This window comes from Antechinus flavipes, chromosome 2 (genome assembly GCF_016432865.1).
Source record: "Antechinus flavipes isolate AdamAnt ecotype Samford, QLD, Australia chromosome 2, AdamAnt_v2, whole genome shotgun sequence".
NCBI classification, from domain to species: domain Eukaryota; kingdom Metazoa; phylum Chordata; class Mammalia; order Dasyuromorphia; family Dasyuridae; genus Antechinus; species Antechinus flavipes.
Genome location: NC_067399.1, coordinates 228,178,369 through 228,204,864, shown reverse-complemented (window position 1 = coordinate 228,204,864; position 26,496 = coordinate 228,178,369). Strand labels below are relative to the sequence as shown.

The window sequence follows — 26,496 nt, the reverse complement described above, 5'->3', positions numbered from 1 at the left end:
TTGGGGAAAGTAGTCTGAAGTCAGACTATAAAAGGTTTTAGTATTTTATCTAGGAGGAATAGGAAACCACCAAAGATTTTTAGGCAGGGTAGTGATGCACTCATATCTGTACTTGAAGAAAAGTCTAGTGGTAACTGATGAAGGATGAATTGGAGAGGTGAGAGTCTAGAACCAGGTTGCTCCTGAAGTATTTCAGGCAAGAGATGATGGGGAACTCAAATATAGTTAGTATCTATATGAATGGAGACAAGAGGATAGATACCAGAAATGTTGAGAACTTTTCCATTTTCATAATGCAACTCTGGATCTTCACTCTCATATCTTGATCCTGTGAAACAGCTTGTCTGAGGCAGGATTTAAACTCAGGTCATCCTAATATCAAGTCCAACACTGTACCTAAGGCACTCCCTATGGCCTCATAAACTATCCAGTCCAATCTCCTCATTTGACATAATAACTAATATTTATACAGCCCTAAAAGTTTATAAGGACTTTACATATATCATATGAGTTGCATATGAAGCCTCTCAAATATATTATCTCCCCCATTAAAATGTGAGCTCTATGAGAGGTGGGGATTGACTTGACTTTTCTATTTATATCCCTAGTGCTTAACATGTATATAGTATATAGTAAGGGTATATGAAATTCTTTAAAATTCATAGTAACCCAATAGGGCAGGTGTTATTATTATTCAGTTTTATAGACAAAGAAACTGAGGCTCAAAGTCTCAATGACTCCCAAAATCACACAGAACACAACAGTTGTCTGTGGTAATACTAATATCCAAAGATCCCTGATATCTAGTCCAGTTCTCTACTTACTACACTATGCTATGGAAGGTGAAAACAGGGGGAAAAAAGAGGAGGAAACAGAGTGGGGGAAGAGAAAAAGGGAGGGGTAAGAAAGAGGGGGAAAGAAGCAAGAAAAAGAAGAGGGGGTAAGAGAAGGGAGAACACAGAGAGAGAGGGGGACGGAGAGAGGGCAGAAAAAGTTCAAAGAGGAGGAAAAGAGGAAGAAATGAGAAGAGAGACAAGGGGAGAGGAGGAAAAGGAAGAGAAAGAGGGAGGGAGAGAAGAAAGGAGGGAGGTAGGGAGAGCAAGAGATAAATAAAGTAAAGAAAGCACACTAACAATCAACAAATATTTTAATAAGCCCCATCATTTTAAATTAGTGTCCTCCCACGGGGTGCCCTTAGGTGACATAGAATTCTGGTATAAAGAAGTATTTGCAGCGTGTTTCTTTTTAATCAAGGGGAAAGGGGAAAAAACAAATAAACTCCTGACTGGGGAATGGGGATTTCAAAAAATCCATCAGGGGAGGAGGAGTGTTGGACAAACTTGGCAAGACTCAAGAGACATTCCTGGTACAGAGTGTTCAGACAGATAAGGGACAGACGTGGAAGTTGTAAACAGAGATGAAGCGAGAAACTGGAGGGCTGCTTATGGCTGAGTCAAAGAAGTTGAGGAACAGAGTGGGGGGATGAAAGGTGGAGGTGGGTGCAAGACCTTTCTGTTGACTCAGAGCCTGGGTTTAATGTTAATGAGATAAAGGGGAGCTGCCATTTTCTGAAGTAAAGCTCCTTCTGGAGAGGCTCTTGAGGAGTCTGTCTGGAATGGACAGAGGGGTGTGTGTGTGTGTGTGTGTGTGTGGGTGGGTGTGTGTGTAAGGGAGACCTTCACCCTTTGGCACCAGAACCACAGGAAGCCAGATGACTGCCTCTGAAAAAACCCCATAAAATGAAGAGGAAGAGTATACAGGCAGGAGAATCAAACCCAAATGGCAGGGAAGCTGGGAAGGTGGGATAGGTCGGGGAGTCAATCCTAGCAGTAGGAGGCAAGACTCCTTGATTCCCAGCTCCCCTTCACTGCTTTTCTTCAGTTTAAAGGGAACTCTCTTCTAGCTCCTTTTCTGGAGGATGATCCTTTCTCTGTACCTGAAATTTCCTTTGCTTCCAAAGGGGGAGAAGTGATATAGAGTAGAAAGATTTGGAGTCAGAGGATGTGCTTTAATCTTAGCTTAGTTTTTGTCTTTGTTTCCATCTGTAAAATGGGGGTGCAGCACAATGAAAAGAATGCTGAAGCAGAAGGACTGGATCCCCCTTTAACTTCATATTACCTTCATGATCTTAACTTTTCTCAATTTCCATTTCCTTTTTTGTAAAATTAAGGAGTTGAGCTAGAGGAGTCTCTGAAGTCCTATATAGCTATAGTTCTATGATCTTGCCATGTTTTACTATGTATTTCAAAATAAAGGAAGGATAAGGAAGGAGAATGCACCTGTGATTTCTTTGGTATTTCTTTGATATCTTCTTGATGAGGAAACTTTCCTTGTCAATGCAAATAGGCACCTTCAATTTGGAGTCTAAGTTGACTAGAACAGTGATATCAAATTCAAATAGAAATGGATCCCTATGATTTGCAAATTGACTTAGAAAACCACAAGTTAACATTATCTATATTATAGTTTATATTTTGTTAAATTTTCCCAATTATATTTTAATCTGGTTCAGACAGAACCAAGAGAATTTTTCTGGATATAGGAGGAGAATTTTACTCCTCTGGCTAATTAAACAAGAAGTTAAATGCTTTGCCTAGGCTTTCATGGGCAGGTAGATGGCTCAGTGGATACAATGCTAGGTCTGGAATCAAGAAGACTCATTTTCCTAACTTCAAATCTGACTTCATACACTTCCTAGCTGTGTGATTCTGGGCAAGTTACTTTACCTTATTTGCCTCCGTTTTTTCATCTACAGATTAAACTGAAGAAGGATATGGTAAACTATTCCAGTATCTTTGCCAAGAAAATCCAAATGGGGTCACAAAAAATCAGACAGGACTGAAAAAATGACTTAACAACAACATTCCAATGCCTGGAACAATATTTGGTACATAGCAGGTACTTAAGGTAACTTATTGTTGGTTGATTAATGAAATCATAAATTAGATCTAGAAAGAACCTTAAGATTTCCTAATCCAACCCTTTCATTTCGTGCATGAGAAAATTGAGATACCAATGAGCTGAAGGGTGAAGATGAACCAGAATTTACCTGTGAAATGGGTGATACACTAGTCCCCCAAAGGGGAAAACAATAAAATAAGACCAGAGGCTGATGGTGAGCCTGGATATACCTGTTTCAACCATGGAGACTGAAAACAAAAAGATGATGGTAGGCTGTGACAATTGGAAATGGGATGAGATATACACAAAGATGTTTTAATTCAAAAAAGCTAAAAGTAAAATGAGAATAGAGAGAAGATTCAAGAGAAGAAGGCAGAGCTAGAATGAGTACCCAAACTTCCTTTTCTTCCAACTCCTGTCAACTTCTTTCCTTTAGTCACTGCAGCCAAAGAATATTTGGGTAGCCAATTATAGAGAAATCACTTTCTACTGCTGTGCTAAAACTATTATGGTTTGTTTAGTTGTGTCTTTAGAAGTCAGACCTAGGCAAAGGGGGAAATATGAGGCATATGGCTGGCAAGGGAAGAAAACATGGTACCAGTTGGCATGTGGCACTGCATATTCATATCATCTGCTAGCAAGAGGTCTAAGGGGAGTTTGTTTATAAAGTCTAAATTCCTCAATCTGGCACTAAAGGACCTGAAATATCTACCTATACAGCCTTATTCCATACTACCCTTTTATGCCCAGCACCCCAGCTCAATCCACCATTTCTAACATACAATTCCAAAAGTTCACTTCTCTGTTTTTGTCCTGAGATGCAAAATGTTATAGTAGGTGGAGAGTCTGACATGATGTCAGAAAGCTCTAACTTTCATGCCCTGCCCTTAAAACATAATGGCTGCATAGCCATAAAGGAAATTCATTTAAGTTTTCAGTGGTCTAAGCAACATTAAGAAATATTATATATTGTGTATAAGTTGCATACCTGCGCCAAGGAAGGGAGGTTTCATAATGGAAGTATCTCACAATGAAGAAAATAACAACAACGATAAAAATAATTTGGTGTCCTTTGCCTAAAGTGCTCTTACATCTCTCACTATCTATTGAAACAGCTTGTTAAGCCTTCAAGGTATGGTTCAAAAATATTTCTTCCCAGTTTTCCAAACTACTCTCCTTCCTGTTCATCCAGAAGTAATCTTATTGCACTTTATACCTCTCTTGAAAGCAATTATCACATACTCCTGAAATTGGAAATCTTTTACAAGGATGGGATGAGAGTCCTAGATCCCCCATTACAAAAACTAATTCTTCCTAAATCCCAAATTCCTGCCCAACTCTTTACTTCTTAATCTGACAAACATTTATGGGCAATGCATTGTAATGGATGTGAGATGCTAGGAATACAAAGATAAAAGAAGATGTTCAAGGGTCTCTAAGCTCCTTGTGCTTCATTTAGTTCTGTTTAATACCCCTACCACTGTAGGTAGTGATTATTGAATGATTCTATGGAAGATTTAAAACATCTGTATCTATGTACTTTTGTCTAGATGGTTGCCTAAATAGGAGGCAAAACATGTAACTCCCACATACCCACTCCACCAAAAACCCAAATTCCTACTAGACAAAATAAAAAACCCAAAGTAAAATTATATTAAGTGAATTTTTCCACCCCAGAAATGCACAAAAAAGTCACTTAGAAGTGCATGGGCAATAGTAAAGAGTCATGCCAGAAAATCCTGTTCTAATACTAATACAGGCAATCTGGCAGTCTCCTAGAATCAGAAATACATGTAGTCTGCAAGGCTCTTTGTCCAGAGATAGCAAGAATGAAGACTGCTCCCAAAAGACCCAGGAAAATGAGAAAGATCTATCATAATCAGAAAGGCCAAGGAAAGGAACAAAAATAGAACAGCAGTGATCCTTATGCACGCTGTCCTGAAGATGCATCACTATATATTTCAAAGCTATAGGGTGGGATTTGACCCCAGAAGAAGGAGATCAGCACAGTGACCTAAGGGATCTAGGGTAAGGCCAAACAGAGCCAACCACTCTTCCTCCAAAGTGTAGCATGAGGCAGAGTTGGGCCCTAGCACAAAACTCTGATTCGGGAACTGAAACTGCAGAGCTGCATAAATCAAATTAAATTCTGACCAATAAAAAGATTTATTGTAGATACAGAGATTCCATCCAGAAGAAGTAACTCCATAACAATTATAAGAAGTGACCCAAATGAAAAAAAAAAAACTATTTTCCCTAAAGAAATGAATACCCACATAAAATGAAGCAAGAGATTTTAAAAATGAAATAAAAACTCAAAAGGAAAGAACTGGAAGCAGAATTGATAGATAAAATAAGATGGAAGAATTTATCCAAGTAATGGACCCTATGAATAAAAACTAGAATAGACTAAATAAAAATCAATGACTCCATGACAGCAAAAAAATATTAGAGAAAAAATCAAAAGCTATGAGATATCTGATTTAAAAAAATTAACTTGGAAAATAGATCAGAGGGAAATAAAAATCATTAGATTTTTGTTACTAAGATTCTTTCTTCTCTCATCTGAAGCTTCCCTTATTTTCTGCTTCTCCTGTAATTCACTTATGCAATATTTCATATTATGGTTATTTCTTCATCTCATTCCCCTATCACATTGTGATGTGCCTTCCCTAAGGCAGAGGTCCAAATTTGTATCTCCCCTGAGATACAGTTCTGAACAAAAAAAAAAAATTAGTATTATTAAAAGTTGACAGAATAAATAATTAAACAAAACATCATTGGATTCTCTAAAAACCATTATTTTAAAAATAATCTGAGCCCCATATGTCAAGAAGTCATAAATAAAAACTTCCCAGATCTATTAGAACCAGAGGGAAAACTAAAGATAGAAACAATCTCCTAATCACCTTCTGGGGGGTGAGGAAGGTTTAAGGAAAAGTCCCAAGAATGTCATAGTGAAAATAAGAACACTTTAATGTAAAAAAAAAAAAAAATCAAACATCTAGAAAAAAAGTTGTTCAAATACTAAGGAATCATAGTCAGTATCACACAAGACCAAGTAGTTTCTCCTATAAATAAGAGGAGATTTTGGATTGAATTATTCCAAAAAGGAAAAGAGAACTTTCAGTATTTCTGATGACTAGACCAAAACTGAGTAAGAAATTTGAAGAATCCAGATAAATCCATAAAGGTAAATATAATGGAGCAATTGTAGGGTGTTGAATGATGATGTAGTTCTAAAATCCTAATAGGGAAAGAAAAAATAACTATCCCTTCAGAATATTAAAGTTTTCAAAAGATATTATGAGAATTAAAAAAGAAAAACAGAGGACATAGCAAGAATATTGGTTTTATTTTGAGACTGTGAAGAGGGAAATGAAAGGAAAAGAGGAAGAAGGCAGTCGAGTTTGCTATTTCTCATCACTAGAGTGCATGAAAAGAGTATAATTGAAAGAAATAGACATCAGGCAAATCTTATTCTTATATGAAATAAACAAAGGGGAATTAAACATACATAGTCACACACTTTGGTATAGTCACAGCTTGGTATTGAAATACTTCAAATTGACTGTTTAGTCAAGTAGGTAGAGATGGGAAGGGAAATGGAGAGTAAATGAGAGAATAATACAAGGGAAGAAATAGTTACAAGTAAAACAAATTTCCTAATCTTAATTAATTAATTAGGAAAAAGGGAAAGCAAAGAACTAGAATCTGGGGAGGTGTTTTAGGTAATCGCTGAAGAAATAGTGGCATATAAATATATTGGAATATTATTGACCAATATAAAAGATTATTTCAGAAATTCCTGGAGAGTATGAACTGATACAGAGTGAACTATAAGAAAGTTATTTTAAAAAACAGTATGAAGAAAAATATATTTGAAAGATTGAAAAACTTTGATCAAAGCAATAACCACCCATGTATCCAAAGCACCTATAATAAAGCATGTTACCTATCTCTTGACAGAAAGATGATGGATGCAAGCATCAGGAAAAGACAGATATTTTTGGAATGGGCACATGTGGAGAAGAAGAGAAAAACAGAGAGAAGAGGAAAAAGACAGAGAAAGGAGGAGGAGAGGAAGAAGAAAAGGAAGAGAAGAAGGAGGGGAGAGAGAAAATGAAAGAGAAAGAGAGAGAGAGAAATAGCTTTTTAAATTCACAGAAGGGAACAGAAAGAAATTTAGACGACAATTTTGAAAGTAATGGGGAGTTATTATGGTCTTTAAAAAAAAAAGCCTAGAAAGATGCTGTATGTATGGATGACAGATTTCAATCTGAGGAACTTGAAGTACACTTGAGAATTTGAGATTAAGGGGATTACCCACAGTCACAAAGTGACAAAGTATCAAATCTCAATTCAGCTTCAGATTTTCCCCAACTCTAAATCTATTGTTCTTTCCAATAAACCACAATACTTTCCAAACATAAAATTATGTTCCTTAACCTCCTAAAGGGCAAGTTGAGTCTATTTAGGGAACTAAGACAATTCCAAGCCACTATTAACTTTCAGTGGATTTGAGTAAGTAATACAGAACTTTCACAGACACATCCTGCTCCTTGCACAATAAGACTATGTTCTTATCTTGAATCCATATGGATAATTCAAATCCTTGTGAGTGATGGAATCACTTGTGGTGCAAGAGGTACAAATTACCTTTTAGGGAGTAACCTGGCGAAAGTCCCCTCCTCAAAACTCTGGAAAACCATTGCTACCAATGTCCTGAAACCCTGATGCCAATTGCCATTCATAGCACACCAGCTTGTAAAAGGAAATTTTATTAAAAACATTTTCATTCTTGCCCCACATCCCACTTGCTCCTTCTTTGATCACATAAACACAAACACACATACACACTTTCATCATTCTAAGGAAAGCATACTTTGTCTGATCTTGCTGTTCCCTTTAACAGACCAACTTTTCCAACCAGTGGTCTGCTCCCCCCAGGTCCATTACTGCACAATCTGTTTTCTTCTTACTTATCTGAAACCTTTCTTCTATCCTCACTGCTCTTCTATAACTGTTCTAAGACACAAAAACGCATATAATGACCAAGTCCCAGCTCCCTCAAATTATAGATCTCAGTAGCTTTTAACTGAAGCACCAATACATTTTCAATGATGTTATAGAATTGTGAATTGTGGAATTAATACTGCTTCCAAAGAGCTAAAGTTGAGGATCAATCAAAAGATAGTTGTGTTGTAAGTATCCCAGGGGAGCTGGGTGCAATACATGACACTATTCTCAATTTGGAACTCTTCTCCTTTGTTTTCTGTGATACTTCTATTTCCTTGTTCTTTTATCTTTCTGATTGCTTCTTCTCTAACTTTTTTTATGCTTTAATTTCCTCCTATGCCTAAAATTAGGATATATCCCAAGGTTTAGACCTCATCTTTTTGTTTTTCCTGTACTCCGACACTTGGAAGGCTCATCTACTATACTTCTCATCTGAACTCTAGGCCTATAGTTCCAATTCCACCATCAAAAATTAACTTACTCTCTTCCCCAAACCATCTCTTCAGTCCCTAAAACTGTTGTAACTTTCTCATTCACCCAAGCCTAGAGTATCAACCATTTTTCAGTTCTCCCATTCCCTTATCTTCTTATATTCAATTAAAAATGACATCTCTAGAATCTTATTTCAAAATGTCCTTTACACAATGTTATAGAACCAAAGATTAGAGCCAGAAGAGACCTTAGAAGTCATCTATCTAGTTCAATCTTCTTATTTTTACACCCAGAATTTAAGTTCTTGCCCAGAGAGTTGCTCAGGCCAAATTAGCCTGCTTACTGTTCCTCAAACCTGCTATTCCATTCTCAAACATGCTATGTCCACTCCTGGAAAGCACCCCATCAGCACTTTATATCAAAGAACCCCTATTTCATTTAAATCTCAGCTCAAATACTATTTCTATATAAGAAGCATTATTATTTCTGTCCTTTCCCACCCCAAGTGATGATGCCTTCTCCCAAAAGTTACTTTGTATTTTTTTGTATATATTATGTATGTATGTTACACATGCTGATTCCCCTAAAAGAATGTAAGTTCCTTGAAGGCAGGGAGTGTTTCACTTTTGACTTGTATATCCAGCTCCAGTACAGTGTCTAAGATATAGTAGGTGCTTTTTTTCATAATTATAACTTTTTATTGACAGAACCCATGCCTGCATAATTTTTTACAACATTATCCCTTGCACTCACTTCTGTTCCGACTTTTCCCCTCCCTCCCTCCAACCCCTCCCCCAGACAGGCAGTCCTATACATATTAAATATGTCACAATGATATAGTGGATGCTTTAAGCCATTCTCCAATTGATAAATTGTCAAAGGATATGAACAGACAATTTTCAGATGAAGAAACTAAAACTATTTGTAACCACATGAAACAGCGCTCCAAATCACTATTGATCAGAGAAATGCAAATTAAGACAACTCTAAGATACCACTACACACCTGTCAGATTGGCTAAGATTCTAGAAAATGAACAATTTTGGAGGGGATGTGGGAAAACTGGGACTCTGATACATTGTTGTTGGAATTGTGAACAGATTCAACCATTCTGGAGAGCAGTTTGGAACTAGGCTCAAAAAGTTATCAAACTGTGTTTCCACTGGGTTATATTCCAAAGAGATCTTAAAGGAGGGAAAGGGACCCACATGTGCAAAAATGTTTGTGGCTACCCTTTTGTAGTGACAAGAAACTGGAAACTGAATGGATGCCCATCAATTGGAGAATGGCTGAATAAAATATGGTAAATGAATTTATGGAATATTATTGTTCTGAAGAAACGACCAGCAGGATGATTTCAGAAAGGCTTGGAGAGACTTACATGAACTGATGCTGAGTGAAATGAGCAGAACCAGGAGATTATACATGGCAACAACAAGACTATACAACAATCAATTCAACGTGGCTCTGTTCAACAATGAGATGATTCAAACCAGTTCCACTTGTTCAGTGATGGAGAGAGCCAAATACACCCAAGAGAGGAACGTGGGAACTTTGTGAACATAGCATTCTCACCCTCTCTATTATAATTTGCTTGCATTTTGTTTTCTTTCTCAGTTTTTTTTCTTCCTTCTTGATCTGATTTTTGTTGTACAGCAAGATAACTGTATAAATATGTATACATATATTGGATTTAACATATATTTCAACATATTTAACATCTATTGGACTACCTGCCAGCTAGGGGAGGGGGTGGGGGGAAGGAGGGGAAAATTTGGAACAAAAGGTTTTGTAAGGGTCAATGCTGAAAAATTACCCATGCATATATAAATGAAAAGCTGTAATAAAAAATAAAAAATATAGTGGGTACTTTATTATATTTAATAAATCATCATCTCTGAGTTCTTCCCTCCTCCAGTTTATTAAATCTAATAAGGCACTCATTATATCTAAATATAAGTGCTTAGTAAAGCATCTGTTGATTGATAGATGACTGACAGAATCAGGATTGAATCCAGATCCCTTGATGCTGAATCCTTCTTTCTTTTCACACATCTTTCCTTTCTTTCTCTGCTACCACCACTTCATTTCAGGCTACAAAACCTTATAGCAGAAATTTTGCCTCCTAACTAAATTCCCATCCTCCCACCTGCAATCCATCCTGAATACCATAGCCTGATTAATATCCCCAAAATAACAATTTCATCATATTTTTTCCTGCCAAAAATTTTCAGTTCTCCAAGTACTTTTAAAATAAAACCAAACTCTGTAGCCTTGTATTCAAGATTCTTTGCAATTGTACCTTTCCAGTTTCATATCTTACTATTCCCTATACAGTCTGCTCCAGACAGATTGATTCAATAGCCTCACCACCACCACCACCACTACTACCAATGCTATATACATTCTTATCTCTGCAAATTTAGCATCCCATTTCTCTGCCTACAATACCTTCTTTGCCCTCAGCAACATTAGGAAAGTTGAAAATTGTTTTACTGATGTTTTTTTCCTTTCTTATAGTGTTGTTAATTCTCAATGACACCCCCTTTCATTCCTTTCAACAGAATCCTTAAAGCCTTATAACAAAACCAAGCAAAACAAACCAACATATTGTCTACATCTGACAATGTATACCTCACTCTATAACCATAGTCTACTACCTTTCTACTGAAAAGGAGACATACTTCACTGTCCATCCTTATTAGTCAAGATTAGTTGCTATTTTAAGAAACATTTCTCCCTCAAACAGTCTTTATGGATAATGGACAAAGCAGCAGGATTTGGGCAAGTGGGATTCAGTTTTCCACTGGTAATACAATAATGGATTTTAAGCTTTTTTTCCCCCAGTTTTAGGATCAAAGACCTGAAAAACCAGAAAATGGCCTCAACTATTAATAAACAGAAGCCAAGATGCAAAAAAGGGGGAAAGTAGCTAAAACAACAGGGAGTATCTCACCAGAACTGCTGAGTATTTGAAACATGAATATTTAACTTCTCTTTAAGAAATTATCATCTTGACATGGCTCTTTTCAACAATGAGATGATTGAGGCCAGTTCCAGTGATTTTGTGATGAAGAGAGCCATCTACCTCCAGAGAGAGGACTGTGGGTCACAACATAGCATTGTCACTCTTTTTGTTGTTTGCTTGCATTTTGTTTTCTTTATCATTTTTCCCCTTTTTGATCTGATTTTTCTTGTGCAGCATGATAATTATATAAATCTATATACATATATTGGATTTAGTTATGTTTTTAACATGTTCAACATACTGGATTACTTGCCATCTACAGAAGGGGATGGAGAAAAAGAGAGGGAAAAATTTGGAACACAAGGATCAATGTTGAAAAATTATTCATGTATGTTTTGAAAATAAAAAGCTGTAATAAAAATAAAATGTAAAATAAAATAAAAATTCAACATAAAAAATAAATTATCATCTTGAACCTTACCATGACTAATAAATTATCCCCTTTTATGTTTTTTTTTTTACTGAAATAATCAGAACATTGATGTTTTTCAATCTTTTTGATTGTGACCATGGTATGGATTATTTTCTAGATTCTGCTGACTCTACACAACATTAATTCATATATCTTCCAAAGCTTCTCTTAATTCTTTTCATGTCATTTCTTACAGTTCATTAATATTCAATTATATTCATGTACCACAGTTTGTTTAGCTACAAGGACTTTCCAGTTGATGGCATTCTCTTTGTTTCAATTTTTTTCTGCCAAAATGTTAAATAAAATATTTATCTCTGTTTTTGATGTACTCTGATAATATACTAATAGTGGCATTATTGACTCTAAGGGCATATATAGTTTAATTCACCTCTGGTCATTTTCTAAGGAACAATTCATATTCTTCATGCAGAAGAGGTATTATATACTTGTTCCACTAAGCCTAAAGGGCAGAAATTGGTAGAAGTTTGTAGCTGCTTAATCATGTCCAAATCTTCATGACTCCATATGGGATTTTTGGGCAAAGCTGTTGGAATCTTTGTCATTTCCTTCTTCAGCTCACTTTATAGATGAGGAATTGAGGCAAACAGGGTTAAGTGACTTGCCCAGGATTACACAGCTATATCGTGTGGAAGAATGATCACATTTATTCTCTTTAGTCCCAAGAAGGACAGAACCAGAAACAAAAACTAGAAGTTACTAGGAAGAAAACGTTGACTTGATGTCAGGAAGTTTCTTAACAGGGAGAGCTCCCTCAAGGGGTTTTCCTTGTATGTCTTCAGGCAGAGGCCAGAGGACCACTTGTCCAGTGTGCTGTAGTAACTGAACTACCCTAGAATCAAATTCTTCTACTGAGAGAGGAAATCAGTCCAGTAAATATGGAAGTCAAGCCTGGAGATATATGTGATAGGAGGAAATTCCATACTATTTCTTCCCATGTATGAAAATATCAGAGTCAGAACAGTTGAGTTGGGTCTGCTCAAAGGCGATGAAAGGATCATGGGTTGGAGAGCTGAAAGTAATCTTAAAGGTCATCTAGTCCACCCCTTTTCATTTTATATTCAAATAAATCACAATCCAGAGTGGCTGAATCTAGTCAAAGGGTAGAAGTGGATTTGAATTCAAGGCCTCTGTTTTTAAACCAAAGGTCTAGTTCACCACCCCCTTACCCATCCCCAGATCTTACCTGGATCTCTGTCTGCACAGTACACTTGACCAGCTTGAAGTTCTTCCCAGGGTTGAAGCTGTTGCTGTAGAAGCAGACTTTGAGGATCCGTACATCCTCCTTCTCCACATCCACAGGCACCACCACCACCGGCTCTGGGGGGATGTCGGGCCGGCGCAGAGTACCCACCCTCACCCGGCTCAGGGGCTCGGACACCCCAGACATGCTGCCAGAGGACAGCTAGGGCCGGAGCATCTCAGTCCTGTTAGGAGACAGCAAAGAGAAGAGCCTGCATGAGATTGGCTGTAGAGTGCCTCCCTCCCCATGGGGAATAAATCCAGTGCTCCACACATTCCACGGCCATCTCTTGTCTTGAAGCTTCTCCTAAAAGTAAAGAGCAATAGAAAATGATCCTTTCTACTTTACAGATTAGGGAAATTGAGTAAACTCATACAGCATAAGTCATGGAAACATAGAAGTTGAGCCTAGAAGAGAATTTTGAATTGCCTCTAGGATAAAATACGATGATTTTATTTGTTTGGTATTTGAAGCCCTTCTCATTCCAACTTCATTTACTTTCCCAAGCTTACTGGCACCTGCCTATCATTCATTCACACAATCTACAACCTAGACATACTGATCACTGCTTGCTATAATATTGCCCTATTGATAACAATTGTGTCCATGCCTTTGTATTGATTGCTTCCTATATGTAGAATACACTCACTCCTCATTCTCTTTTATAGGACCTCCTTCTCTCAGTTTTCATGACATGGATCTCTCTTGGATTTCCTTTTACTTCTCTGAACATTCTTTCTCATTCTCCTTGATTGGAAAATCTTCCATATCCCATTCCCTTCTTGCAGATATCTTCCTAGGTTCTGTCCCAAGCCTTCCTTTTCTTGTCTCTCTCTCTTAGTGTCCTCATCCAATTACCATGAATTTAAATAGCATTTCTATGAAGATGCCTCATAAACCCATATTCTGAGTTCCAGTCCTATTACCTGCCAATTGGAAATTGCAAAATGGATGTCCTAAGGCATCTCAAACCTAACATGTCTCAAGGTCTTCCTTTGGACCTCCCTAGTTCTGTAGAAGAGACATTATCATCCTTCCAATCATTCAAGTTTGGAAGCTTGGAGTCATCTTCACCTCCTCATTCTCCCTCATCCCACATATCCAACCAATTTCAAAGTCTTGCATATTATGTCTATCCTTTTATCTCCACTCACAGGGCCACTGAACTAGTTCATCCCATCTGACAGATTATAGAAACAGCTTCCTCCTCGGTCTACTTGACTCATCCTTTTCCAATCTATCCATCAGCTATCAAAAGAACCTTCCTAAAGGTCTGACCATTCACCCCTCTCCTCAATAAATTTTAGTAACTTCTTATTTCTTTAAAGCTCAAATACACTTTCTTCTGTTTGGCATTTAAAATCTTCCCAACACACCCCTGACATGAACCCTAAAGCAGCTTATTCTCTGGAGTTGCTAAATGAGCATATCCTGTCTCTTTAGCATAACACCTTATGTATTGCTTTTCTTCATTATCTCTGCAACCCAGCCTTCTTACTGTTCCTCATCCTTCATGTTCCATCTCTGTACCTTTGAACAGGCTGGTATTCGTGCTTAAAAAGCCCTCCTTTCTCCCCTTTATTTCCTGAAACTCCTAGATTCCTTCAAGGCTCAAGTCAAACAATCTTCTACATGGAGTTTTTCCTGATTCTCTCAATTACTATTATTTCTTCCCTCCCTCAATACACACACACACACACACACACACACACACACACACACTCAACCTTGTATATACTTAACCAGGTACACATTGGGTTCTCAGAGTATAAGCATCTTAAGGGCAGGAGATGCTTCATTTTGTTTTTGCATAGTGCCTGACACATCATGTTGTTCAGTCTTATGAGCCCATGAACCATGCCATCCATGAGGTTTTCTTGACAAAAGTACTGAAATGGTTTGCCATTTCCTTCTTTGGTGAATTAAGATAAATAGAAATTCCCTAGCATCATACAGTTAGTGAGTGTCTGAGGTTGGATTTAAACTCAGGTTTTTCCTTATTCTCTATCCACTGAACTATCTAGCAGGTGCTTAATAAATACACAGCTTTTCAAAAGTCTTAGTGTAGTCTTAAGCCATTAAATCTTAAAACTCCACTAAGACTTTTGGAACCCCATACTTTTTGATTTATTGGACTCACAAGCTTTCTTCAAGGCTCAGCTCAAATGTCAACTCCTGTGTGAGGAACATGAGGTCTATTCTAAATCCTCCCCTTCATTACTTTGTGTTTAGGATATATTTTATATTATCTATAAACATGTTGTTTTGTCCCTCCCCACATAACTTAACTGAAGTTCTATGAAGGTAGAAAATGTTTTACATTTTGTCTTTGTATCTCTACTTCTAGCACAGTACCTTGCACATAATAGATGCTTTATAAATGCTTATTGAATGAATGAATGAATCTTGCCTCCAGGCTTTCTCATCCCTCCACCAGACACTGATGATTTTGCTCTGCCACAGTCACTCTCACTCCCACACTGTACCCAGAAGCAGAAGTGCCAGGCTTGACAAAGGCAGCTGCCAGGAAAGGAGGCAGCATGTGGAACAAGATGAGGAAAGATTGAGACAGTAGAAATAGAAGTTTGAAGGAATGACAAGGAAGGAAGCCATGGAGAAGAGAAAAGTTAAGAAAAGCTAAACAATAGGATGGGCAGCATACAAAGGCCATAGAGCAAAGGTGGGCGAGAGAGGCCATTTAGAACCTCTCTACCTGCTGGACATCTTCATCTGGGTTATCTACCAGAGATACCTCTCTATTCAGCTTCAAGAAATTCATTTATCTATTATGTTAAACACTGGGGATATGAAGACAAAAGTCAACACTTTAGGATTTTACAATATATTGCATTCCCTCACCACCTCTCTAATCAATGTAGTCACAGAAATCAAAAGTCAAAAAACAAAGGTAAACAAGCACTAATGTGAATGAAGCATTAAATGAATTGTAAAGATGCATCTACTCCCCCAGAGTTCCTTTACATTGAGAGAACCTGTTTCTTTGAATAAATTGAAATGGGAGCACAGGTAAAATCTGGCCACTCCTCTGGAGGTCTCTGGATAGTTAAGCCTGAATGCCCTGGAATCAGCTGACATAGGTTGTCACTTTTAATGAATCCAGATTGGAAGCGGCTTTGTGTAGTATGATCCTTATGTCCATACTAGAAGACAAGGAGATTTTTCTCTCCTCTTCCCTATACCCCAATCAGCATAGCATCCAACATCAAAGCCATTTATCCAGTAGGACACCCTATCCAGAAGTTGAGGAGTTCATTTGAAGTATCATTGAAATACATTTACCAGCAAGTGAAGACACACATTCTCCAGTCAGACATATACATAGTCAATAAAGGGTAGAAGTTTTTTCAAGGAAAAATATGTCTTCTGGAGAAGGAACCTTAGATTTTAGCCCTGGCTTTCAAGAGATGAACTCTGTGAGAGCTCTATAAAGCAAGAAAGGAAAACAAGGCACTGCTGGCAGGAACTATCATCACCTGTTCGAAAGAAGCCTATCCGGCATTTATCAGATATAACTAATTCCCAGACTATCCTGTTGGTATGGAGTGATTATGAGGATGGAACTCTTTTGTCTATTCCTCAAACCTTTGTCCATCTTTAAACAACCTTTGAGATATAGATTAGCAAATCTTTAGACCATCCAGGATCTGGTCTGCCAGATGCATTCAATCTGGATCCTTAATTCTCCCATGTTTGAGCTCCCTGGCTCTCTGACCCTCCATATGAGTTCCTATCCTTACTTTTCTGGGTTCCCTGAGAAGCCCACAAGGTTATATTTCTATAAAAGATCTGCTTCATGATGAAGATCTTTGCTAAGTTCTCTTTGGGACTAAGATCACTATGAAGATACTCTCTTTCTCTCCCTGAGAGTGTCTTCCCTTTAACAGTGCCTTTCCCCTCACTCTGGCCAACTCTGACTAGTCTGCTAAACTCCTCTGTGGATCTAACCTGCCAACTAATAGCAAGCTTAGACCTCATGGCATATTCATTTAATGGATTCTTCCAAATTCCTTTCCTTCCTAACTATCTGCTCTACCAACTCCATTTCATATCTGTCACTTCTGGAGCCTATTTTGCAACGTATTTTGTCTGAAAACTTTTCCTAAACAAACCTTCCTTTTGACAAAGAGAATGATCATTGTGAATGTGTCATATATTTTTCAAATAATTTATTTTTTATTTTATTTTGTTATCTCAACCTCATCAACATCACAACTGTAAGTGTGAGTTCCCTCCATACGTATGTCACTTTAACTTTATACCCAATCTCCCCGTGAATGCAGAAGAATATGCTCTGTCATTATGGGGAGAATGTTTTGTAGTATTGTTCTTACTATAAGATCCAAGTAAATGCCTTTGCTTTGGTAGAAGCTAATTGCATCTACCAGGTAACTGTTAATATGAAATACACCAGTGTAGACTAGTCACTTATAGTTTTGAGAGCTCCAGACCCATAGACTATACCTTTATACCAGAGAGTAACAGTCTGGAGACTCATCCTACCAATGAAAGTGCAAGTTGAGGGAATAAAAGAATGGGTGCTGTATAAGTATATATATATATAAAATCTGTAGTATGTCTAAAAATAAATTCAATGTGTTCTTCTGAAAAGCCATGGGAAGTGGGATGGAAAGGTCACAAGATTTGGAGGAAAAAAAACATCTAGTTTCAAATCCTGATTCTAATATTTATCACCTGCCTGATTAGCTGAACAAATTAATCTCTTTGCTCTTGTTTCCATATCAATAATAATAGATAAGATTTATTAAGAATTTGTAAATTGTTCAACTCTTTAAATGCATCAGGTCACTTGATCCTCACAACTATGAGAGGTAAGTATCAGAGGAATTTTATATCTATTATGTAGAAAAAGAAATTGAGCTTCAGATGTTTGCTCATAGTTACAAAACTAAGGTGGGATTTGAATCCTGGTGTTCTATAACCCAAAGCTTAGTGATTTTTCTACTTCTCTACATCGCCTACTGTTATTTGGAGGCATACCTTCCTTTATTCCTATTCACTCATATCAGGGTGGATTACTTTCAAAAACGTTCTTTCCCTCTGTCTATGTTTATGCTTTTCTCTTTGTATAGAATATCTTCCTCCCTTCTTTCCCACCCATTTCCTCCTATCAAAATCCTCTTCATCATTCAAGGCTACAGAGTCACCTCTGATCTGCCCAGCCAACAGTCAGCTTTGTTATCCTTTTATGCTCACATGGCATCTTCTGTACACTTCTCCAATGATGATTATTCCATTTTTATTACAATTCCTTGCATGTCTTATTGCCCTTTCTGGGTTATAAACCGCACCAAGACTAGAACCACGTCTACTTCACTTTTGTCCTTAGCCCACTGTCCTGCATAGAACTCAGTCTCCATTTTCCAATAACTTTTTCATTATTTTTAGTATTTTGCCTACACAAAGATAGGAGCAGTGAGATAGCAGAGTGGATAAATAGTGCAGACCTGGGCCTGGAGTCAGAAAGACTTATCTTCCTGACTTAAAAATCTGATCTCAGACAATTCCCAGCTGTGCGATCCTGGGCAAGACACTTAATCCTACTTGCCTCAGTTTCTTCATCTGTCAAATGTGCAGGAGCAGGACATGGCAAACTATTTCAGTATCTTTGCCAAGAAAACCTCCAATGGGATCATAAAGAGCCAGATATGACTGAAACAAGGGCACAATAACAAAAAACACGGGGATAGGACTACAAAGTCTGGTGACTCCAAGCATGGACCAGTCCTTGCCTCTATCTCAACTTCCATTCTTGGAGCGGATTAGGAGATGGAGTGCCACTAAACTTGGAGTGTTTTCTGATTCTAAGTGGAGGGACATGAAGTAAGGAGATTTTGATCACAATAGCTCTGTTGTGGGCAGTGATCTGGGTAGGATGAATTTTATTTTAATTTTGAACTACATCCTGTCTTAGGTTCTGCATTCTCTGAAATCAGGTCCTTCCTAGCAGAGAACTGACTGAGTCCATTAACTGATAGTGGCTTTTCAGAGCCTTTGCTCTCCACCCCATACCATCACTCAGCAAGCCATTTTGGGGTGCTATCACCAATAAGCTTTCAGATCAGCCTAATTCAAAATTGGATCTCAGTGGACATCAGTGAGCCCTAAAAAGCAGCTAGAGGTGGCTCTATTATCATCTGCTCTCCTCCTCTTCCTTACATTGTTCCTGCAGACTAGGACTAGATCATTTACCTGGACTTTGAATGTTTTGCCTTGTTATGGCCTCAACTAATTTCTTGGGTCCTGTCTCAGTCTGGTTTTCCCTGTGCTCCTGGCTTTATACTATAGCATTACTAGCTTTATTCCGACCTTTGGTTCAACTTAATTTCTTGTAAATGTGCCAGCTTGGACCTTGGAATTATCCTTAATCGCCTCCATCCTCATCCAATAAGTTGCCAAGTCATGAATTCTAACTCCACACCTTTCATATTCCCTTCTCTTTACTCCCACAGTTATTATCTCTGTTCAGTCCACAGATTATTGCAACAGCCTCCCAAAGAGTACCCTTGCTTCTAGTCTCGTCCCTATCTAATCTGCCACAATAATCTTCATAAGGGTCAGGTTGGATCATATCACTCCCTTACTCAAGAATATTTAGGGGATCCCTATTGATTTTAGGGGAAAATATATTAATTATTTGCTGTCTAGGGGAGGGACGTAGGGGAAAAGGAAGAAGAAAAATCTGGAACACAATGTTTTGCAAGGGTAAATGTTGAAAACTAACTTTGCATATATTTTGAAAATAAAAAGCTATTATTTAAAAAAGGAAAAAAATTCCTTTCTTTGGCATTTAGCCCTTCACACTGCAGTTCCAGCCACATTTCCAGATTTCCTTATTATCTCCTATTATTTAATCCCATTACTCTCAACATGAGCCTTGCACTCCAACAAGGTTCCCCAAATAGGGAATGCTCATTTCTGCCTCCCAACATTTGCTTATTATTCTATTCCCTCTACACCCACCTTTCCAATTTTCTCCTATCTTTCAAGGCTTTATTTAAACCCTTTTTACTTTAACCAGCCTTTAACTTCACTTCTTCATCAATTTACCAATGATACCTCCCCAATCTATTCTCCAATGAGAATATAAACTCCTTGAATATCATCTCAATTTTTGCATTTGCATCTCCAGAGCTTGCCATGGCATCTGGCACAGGGCAAGTAAACATTGAATAAATGCTTTTCATCTCTTCATGCATTCGTTTTCAGACAGCAGATGCCGTCTATAACCTTCCATCTTCCCATATATAGGGGCTTGCAATGGATAGAGACCTGATTCTGGAGTTAGACTGTGAGCTTTCAAGTCCCACCTTTGATGCTCACTGCCAGGATGATATGCAGCAAGCCACTGAAATTCCCTGACCTTCAGTTTTTCATTTATAAAATAAGGGAGGCAGAAATGGGGCAGGTCTCTTTCAATTCTAAATCTATAAGTCTACAAAAGTCTATAAGAGAGCTTGTGCCCATAATAAGTTCTCAATAAATATTTATCAAAGAATGTATGAATTTCATTGAGAGGACAGGGAAACAGTGAAGTTACACAAGACATACTGAAGATATAAATAAGCAAGACTCTTGGAGAACTCCTACATTCAAGCTAGACTTAGAAGGAGGGGTAGGATCTGCATAGTAAAGAGAAGGGGAAGGAAGAAAGGGGCTATTCCAGGTTTCTGCAGATGAACACAGACAAGTAAAGAACCTTCATCCAGGTCTGAAGTAAAGTCACCCAGAGCATTTTAAAAGATGTTAGACTAGGCCTAAAATAATGGTGATTTTATCAATTGACTATTAAGTCAATTACAATTCTATAGAAAAAAGTTCTGTACAGGTTTCATTAACCTAATTCTTTAAAAAAAAAAAATTTAGCCTCATTCATTTTTTCAGCCAAACAAGCAAGTATTTATTATTAGGTGTCTACTATATGCTAAGTCCTGTGGTTACAAAAAAAAAAGTGAAACAATCCCTGCTCTTCAAGAAGTTTATTTCTACCAGGTAAGACAAAGCATACATGCATAAGTATATACAAACAAATATGCACAAAATATATAGGTGATAAAAACAATATAATTGGTGTAAGATAAAGCACTTGCAGCTGCAAAGAGCCAGAAAATCCTCATATAGGTCATGATGCTTATGATGATGTTCAATCATTTTTCAGTCATATCCAACTCTTTGTACCCTTTTGGGGGTTTCCTTGACAAAGAACTGGAGTGGCTTGCCATTTCTTTCCCTAGCTCATTTTATAGATGAGGAAACTGAAGCAAATAGGTTAGGTGACTTGCCTGGGGCCCCACAGCTGGTAAGTTTCTTGATTTGAATTCAGGAAAACAAGTCTTCCTAATTCTAAGTCCAGTGCTCTATCCATCATAGTATCTAGCTGCCCTTGTTTCTCTGTATGTACTAAAAGATTAATTAGATGGCTTCAAATCCTATCTCATAGACACTTAATTGTTATGTGACACTAAGCAAGACATTCAATTAAACCTCTGTGAACTTCAGTTTTTTTATATTTTACTGAATAATTAAATAGAAGGTTATATATAATATCTTTCTAAGATAATAGTTTACATATATATAGGACCTCCACACCTCTGAAGGTTTCCTAAAGCTGTAAAATTCTAGCAACCCAAATCCAATACCAGAAAACAAGGTTATATAACAGGCTACATAGACGAGGTTCAGACGAATTCTCCCCATGGGTGGAGGAGATATTTTAAGTAGGAATTCTTAACTATTTTTGTGACATGGATTCCTTTGGAAGACCTGCTAAACTCATAAAACTCTTCTCAGAATAAAGTTTTTAAATGTGTAAAATGAAATATGAAGAAATACTAAGGAAATAGAGTTATTAATTTTTTTAGATTCATGAATCCCAGGTTAAGAATCCACTGTTTACTAAGAATCCATTGTTTGCTAAGAATCCATTGCTTACCAAGCACTTTGGGATTTACTTTCTGCCCCTTCCTCACCCATCCTGGGGCGACCTCTAATTTGGAGATCAGAGTTTCCACTGCACTGGAAGTCTTTATAAAATACTCTTCGAAGAGTCAAAAGTAGAAGTGAAGAAGAGGGATGGGGAAAAGGAACACAGGGCCAGGTTAGCAGAAGCAGCCTCAGAAAATACATCATATATATGGAGACTTAGAGACCATGACATTGAGCAATTGGAACTTTTCCTTGCTTTGTGTTTCACTTAGGGAAGAATCTGTATGGAAAGAAACCTAGTTGATTGTACTTATCCTGAAATGAGGCTGAAAGTTGTTGAAATTTCTTCACTATTTTTTTCTTCTACTCTACTACCTGTTAACAAATGAGTGACACTATTTCTTCTTTTTGGAGGCTATTAGGATTAAATGAATTGTCCACAGTAACATAGCTAATAGGGTCTGAGGCCAGATTTGACTCACGTTCCCTTTACCCCAGAACTGGTGCTCTATCCATTGCACCACCTAGCTTCCCCAGACACTTTATTCTTAAACACTTTCTTATTCCTGTAAATGTCTATACTTAATGTATGGACTTGCAATTTTTGTAATTCCTTACAATAATTTTGAGGTTTTTTCCCCAATAAAGAGAAATTGACCTTAATCCCTTTTTGAGTGATATCTTTTTGGATTGGTATAATTACACAAGATTATGAGACAAAAAGTATGACTGAGGCAAACTTGGAAACTATTTAAATATGCAGAATTTAGTGGGTCAGAAATTCTTATCTGTGGCCTGGCTCCTAGAGGTCACTAAAGTCTGGGGGCTTTGAGTTCTTGTGAATTTTATTATTTAATTATCTATATTTTTAGCCTCCCTTAATTTCATTAAGAAAAGAATTCATGACTGATGCTAACTGAAGTGAGCAGAACCAAGAGAACATTGCCCATACTAACAAGATTGTGTGATGACCAACTGTGATGAGCTTGACTCTTTTCAACAATGAGGTGATCCAAGGCAATTCCAATAGACTTGGGGATGGAAAATGCCACCTGTATCCAGAAAGAGAACTATGGAGACTGAATAGGGATCAAAGCATAGTATTTTTCACCTTTGTTATTGTTTGTTTGCTTGGGTTTTTTCCTTTTGATTTTTTTTGTATTTTTTTTGAGCAGCAGGACAAATATGGAAATATGTTTAGAAGAATTAACTTGTTTAACCTCTATCTAATGGCTTGCTATTTTGGAAAGGAGGGAAGGGGAAAGAGAGGGAGAAAAAACTGGAGCACAAGGTTTTACAAAAGTGAATGTTATATATAGGACTGCTTGCCATTATATAGGACTGCTTGCCATCTTGGGGGGGGGGTGGAGGGAGGGAGGGGAAAAAAAACGAAACATAAGCGAGTGCAAGGGATAATGTTGTAAAAAATTACCCTGGCATGGATTCTGTCAATACAAAGTTATTATTAAATAAAATAAAATTTAAAAAAAAAGTGAATGTTAGAAATTATTTTTGCATGTATGTGGGAAAATAAAATACTAATGAAAGAGAGAAAGAGAGAGAGAGAGAGAGAGAGAGAGAAGAAAGAGAAAAAAAGAAGAAAGAAAGAAAGAAAGAAAGAAAGAAAGAAAGAAAGAAAGAAAGAAAGAAAGAAAGAAAGAAAGAAAGAAAGAAAGAAAGAAAGAAAGAAAGAAAGAAAGAAAGAAAGAAATCAAGAATCAGGCTAAAAAAAATTCTAGGCTAAAACTGCAAGGTGATCTCTTTACCTAAAGAAACATCATGAGTAAGGGACAGAGTGCTGGGCTTGGGGTCAGAAAGGCCTGACTCTTAATTTCTTTATCTATGAAATGAGGAGGATGATAACTCAGTATCTACCTACTAGGGTTTAAAGGACCAAATGAGATCTTTGTAAAGCACTTAGCACACACTGTGCCTGATATATGGTAGTCACTATATAAATGCTAGGTATTATTACTATTGAGGGCAGTTAGGTGGCCAGTGGACACAGTACTGGGCCTGGAGTTAGGAAGACTCATCATCTTGGATTGAAATGCAGACATTTAAAATCAGATATTTACTAACTGATCAGACATTTACTAGCTACATAACCCTGGGTTCCTCATTTAATCCTGCTTGACCCAGTTTTCTCATATGTAAAATGAGGTGGAGAAGGAAATGGCAAACCTCTCCAATATTCTGATTCAAATGGGGTCACATGCAACGGCTGTGACTGAACAACACTATTACTATTATTGTGAGGCAGATTTGAACCCAGGTTTTTTGGACTCCAAATCCAACATTCTTTCCCTTATATTTACCTCCAACATAAGGCCTTTCCTATTCCTGCTTGTTACTAGTGCTTTCTCTCATGAAATTACCCTAGAATTTACTTCATATGCATTAAGTGTCTTCTCCTTCCCTCCCCCAATAGAATGTAAGCCCCTTAAGAGTAGGGGCTGTCTCATTTTTATCTTTGAATTTCTAGTTCCTAGTTATTCTATAGTGAATATTTCTTGATTGATTGCTGTATAAGCTTGTTAAATATTAAATATTGTTAAATTGTTAAACATTCTTTGTAAAATTTGAGCTGTTTTTCCAAATGCTTTATCTATGATATCCTGGAGGGATAGATATAGTTTAGCAATAAAACCCAGCAAGAAAGCTGAATCTGAATACTAAATCTAAGGTATATTAACTGGGTGACCTTGGTCACACACCTCATAAGGGGAATTGTTCACTCGTGTCCAATTCTTCATGACCTCATTTGGGGTTTTCTCGGTAGAGCAATAGGGGTAGTTTAGCATTTCCTTTTCCAGCTCTAAAACAGGATTAAAAACTGGCCTAGGATCCCATAGCTAGTAAATATCTGAGACAGATTTGAACTCAGGAACTTAACTCTTCCCAACTCCAGGCTCAGTGCTCTATGCACTATAATGCTCCCTAGCTACCCATTTTTGCTTATTTTGTGAGGATCGTCTAAAATGGAGCATGTGAAACGTAACTTTGAAATGAATGCTAGTCTGATTCTTGCTGTCATTGTTGACTCGTCCCTTTGGACCTAATAAAGCACTTCACATTGCTATTCCCTGGTGCATTTAAGGTTTTTTATAGTCATCTGTATGTGTCTTCTCCCTCTAAACCGTAACTTCACATTCTTGTCGAATCAATGTCAGAACCTGGTGTGACATAGCAAGAACTATGCAGAATGTCTGGTGAGTTGGTTAATGAATACCCATTGGTATTGTTGACTGCTCACTGTGATGTTTCCCATGCTTAGAAAGACTACCAGAGGTCTGGACCCAGAGCTTTCCAGCTGGGCACACTCGCTTTAGAATAATGAAGTTCTTGTTCACTCCTATTTTTATCTAATTTCTTTGTCCAAGCCCCTTCCTTGCAGTAAAAGAAAGAAGTTTTACAGAACTCTTAGAATTCTGGGAGATACCACTCTTCAAACCTCAAAACCTCAACCAGGAGACTTTCCAGGTTGAAAATTCCCTTAGTTTAGTGGCAAGAATTTTTAGCTTACCAGTAAGGTCAATATGCTTCGTGAATTTAATGGACCACATAAATGCTGGATGGTATTATTATTACTTTAGTTAATTTGACATGCATTCAACATTCAATAAACAATTGAGTTTTTACCAAGTTTGAGTTTTAGCCAAGTAATTCTGAGAATGGAGACAAAAATGAAATAGTCCCTGACTTTAAGGAGTTTAGCCTATTATTTTGTGAGTTCTTTAAAGGTTCATTTGGCCTCTTGTTGCATCCCAGCACTTAGTAAAGCACCTAGTACATAAGTGCCAACTATGTTTAACTATTTAAAATTAATATATAATTATTTATTTAATTTTTTAAAAAATTATATTTGTGTTAACTATGTTAATAATGTTTACTTACTGACATTCAAGTCATCAATAAGCATTTATCAAGTGTCTGCTATGTGCAAGCACTTTGCTAAATTCTGAGGAAACAAAGAAAAGAAAAAAAATAATTTTTGTCCCCAAGAAGCTGAGAGTCTAATTCAACAGATACTTATGAAGTTCCTATTATGGCCAGGCACTATGGGGTAAATAAGATTTGATCTCTGCCCTCAAAGAGTTCACAGCTTACAGAATGGATAAGATTTCAATGAGAGAAAATATGGAAGAAATCTCCAAGTTTCTTTTCTGATTGAAATGGCATTTTCATAGGGAAAATGATATAATTACTGGCATTTGAATAATATTTTAAAGTCTGCAAAGGTTTGATATCTGTTACCTTATTTGAATCCACAGTAATCTCATAAGATAGGTTGTACAGGTATGATCTTCATTTTACAGATGAAGAAATTGAGTCTCAGAAAGCTTAAATGACTTGTCATACTCACTCAGCTAGGAAATATCAGAGGCAAAATTTGAACCAAGACTTCCTAACTTGCAAAAGTGATGCTCTATCAACCACACTACCTAAGCCTGCCACATACTTCATGGGCACAAA

The 26,496-nt window shown here is 37.2% G+C and overlaps 1 protein-coding gene and 1 long non-coding RNA gene across 4 annotated transcripts in view; one reads left to right on the top strand and one right to left on the bottom strand.

Moving 5' to 3' along the window:
* Positions 1 to 26,496, bottom strand: part of PTK2B (protein tyrosine kinase 2 beta) — a 167,111-nt gene that overhangs the window by 53,585 nt on the left and 87,030 nt on the right. For both annotated transcript variants that reach the window (XM_051976381.1, XM_051976382.1), the window contains exon 3: positions 13,000 to 13,240. In XM_051976381.1, the coding sequence (XP_051832341.1) occupies positions 13,000 to 13,203 (204 nt within the window). In that variant the 5' untranslated portion in view covers positions 13,204 to 13,240. The remainder of the gene's footprint in view (positions 1 to 12,999; positions 13,241 to 26,496) is intronic.
* Positions 1,103 to 10,240, top strand: LOC127548793 (uncharacterized). 2 transcript variants are annotated; one of them, XR_007950469.1, is made up of 3 exons: positions 1,103 to 1,495; positions 2,756 to 2,907; positions 6,871 to 10,240. It is a non-coding gene; the product is annotated as an uncharacterized LOC127548793 (long non-coding RNA). The 2 variants fall into 2 exon arrangements; XR_007950470.1 differs by lacking the exon at positions 1,103 to 1,495 and adding an exon at positions 1,696 to 1,799.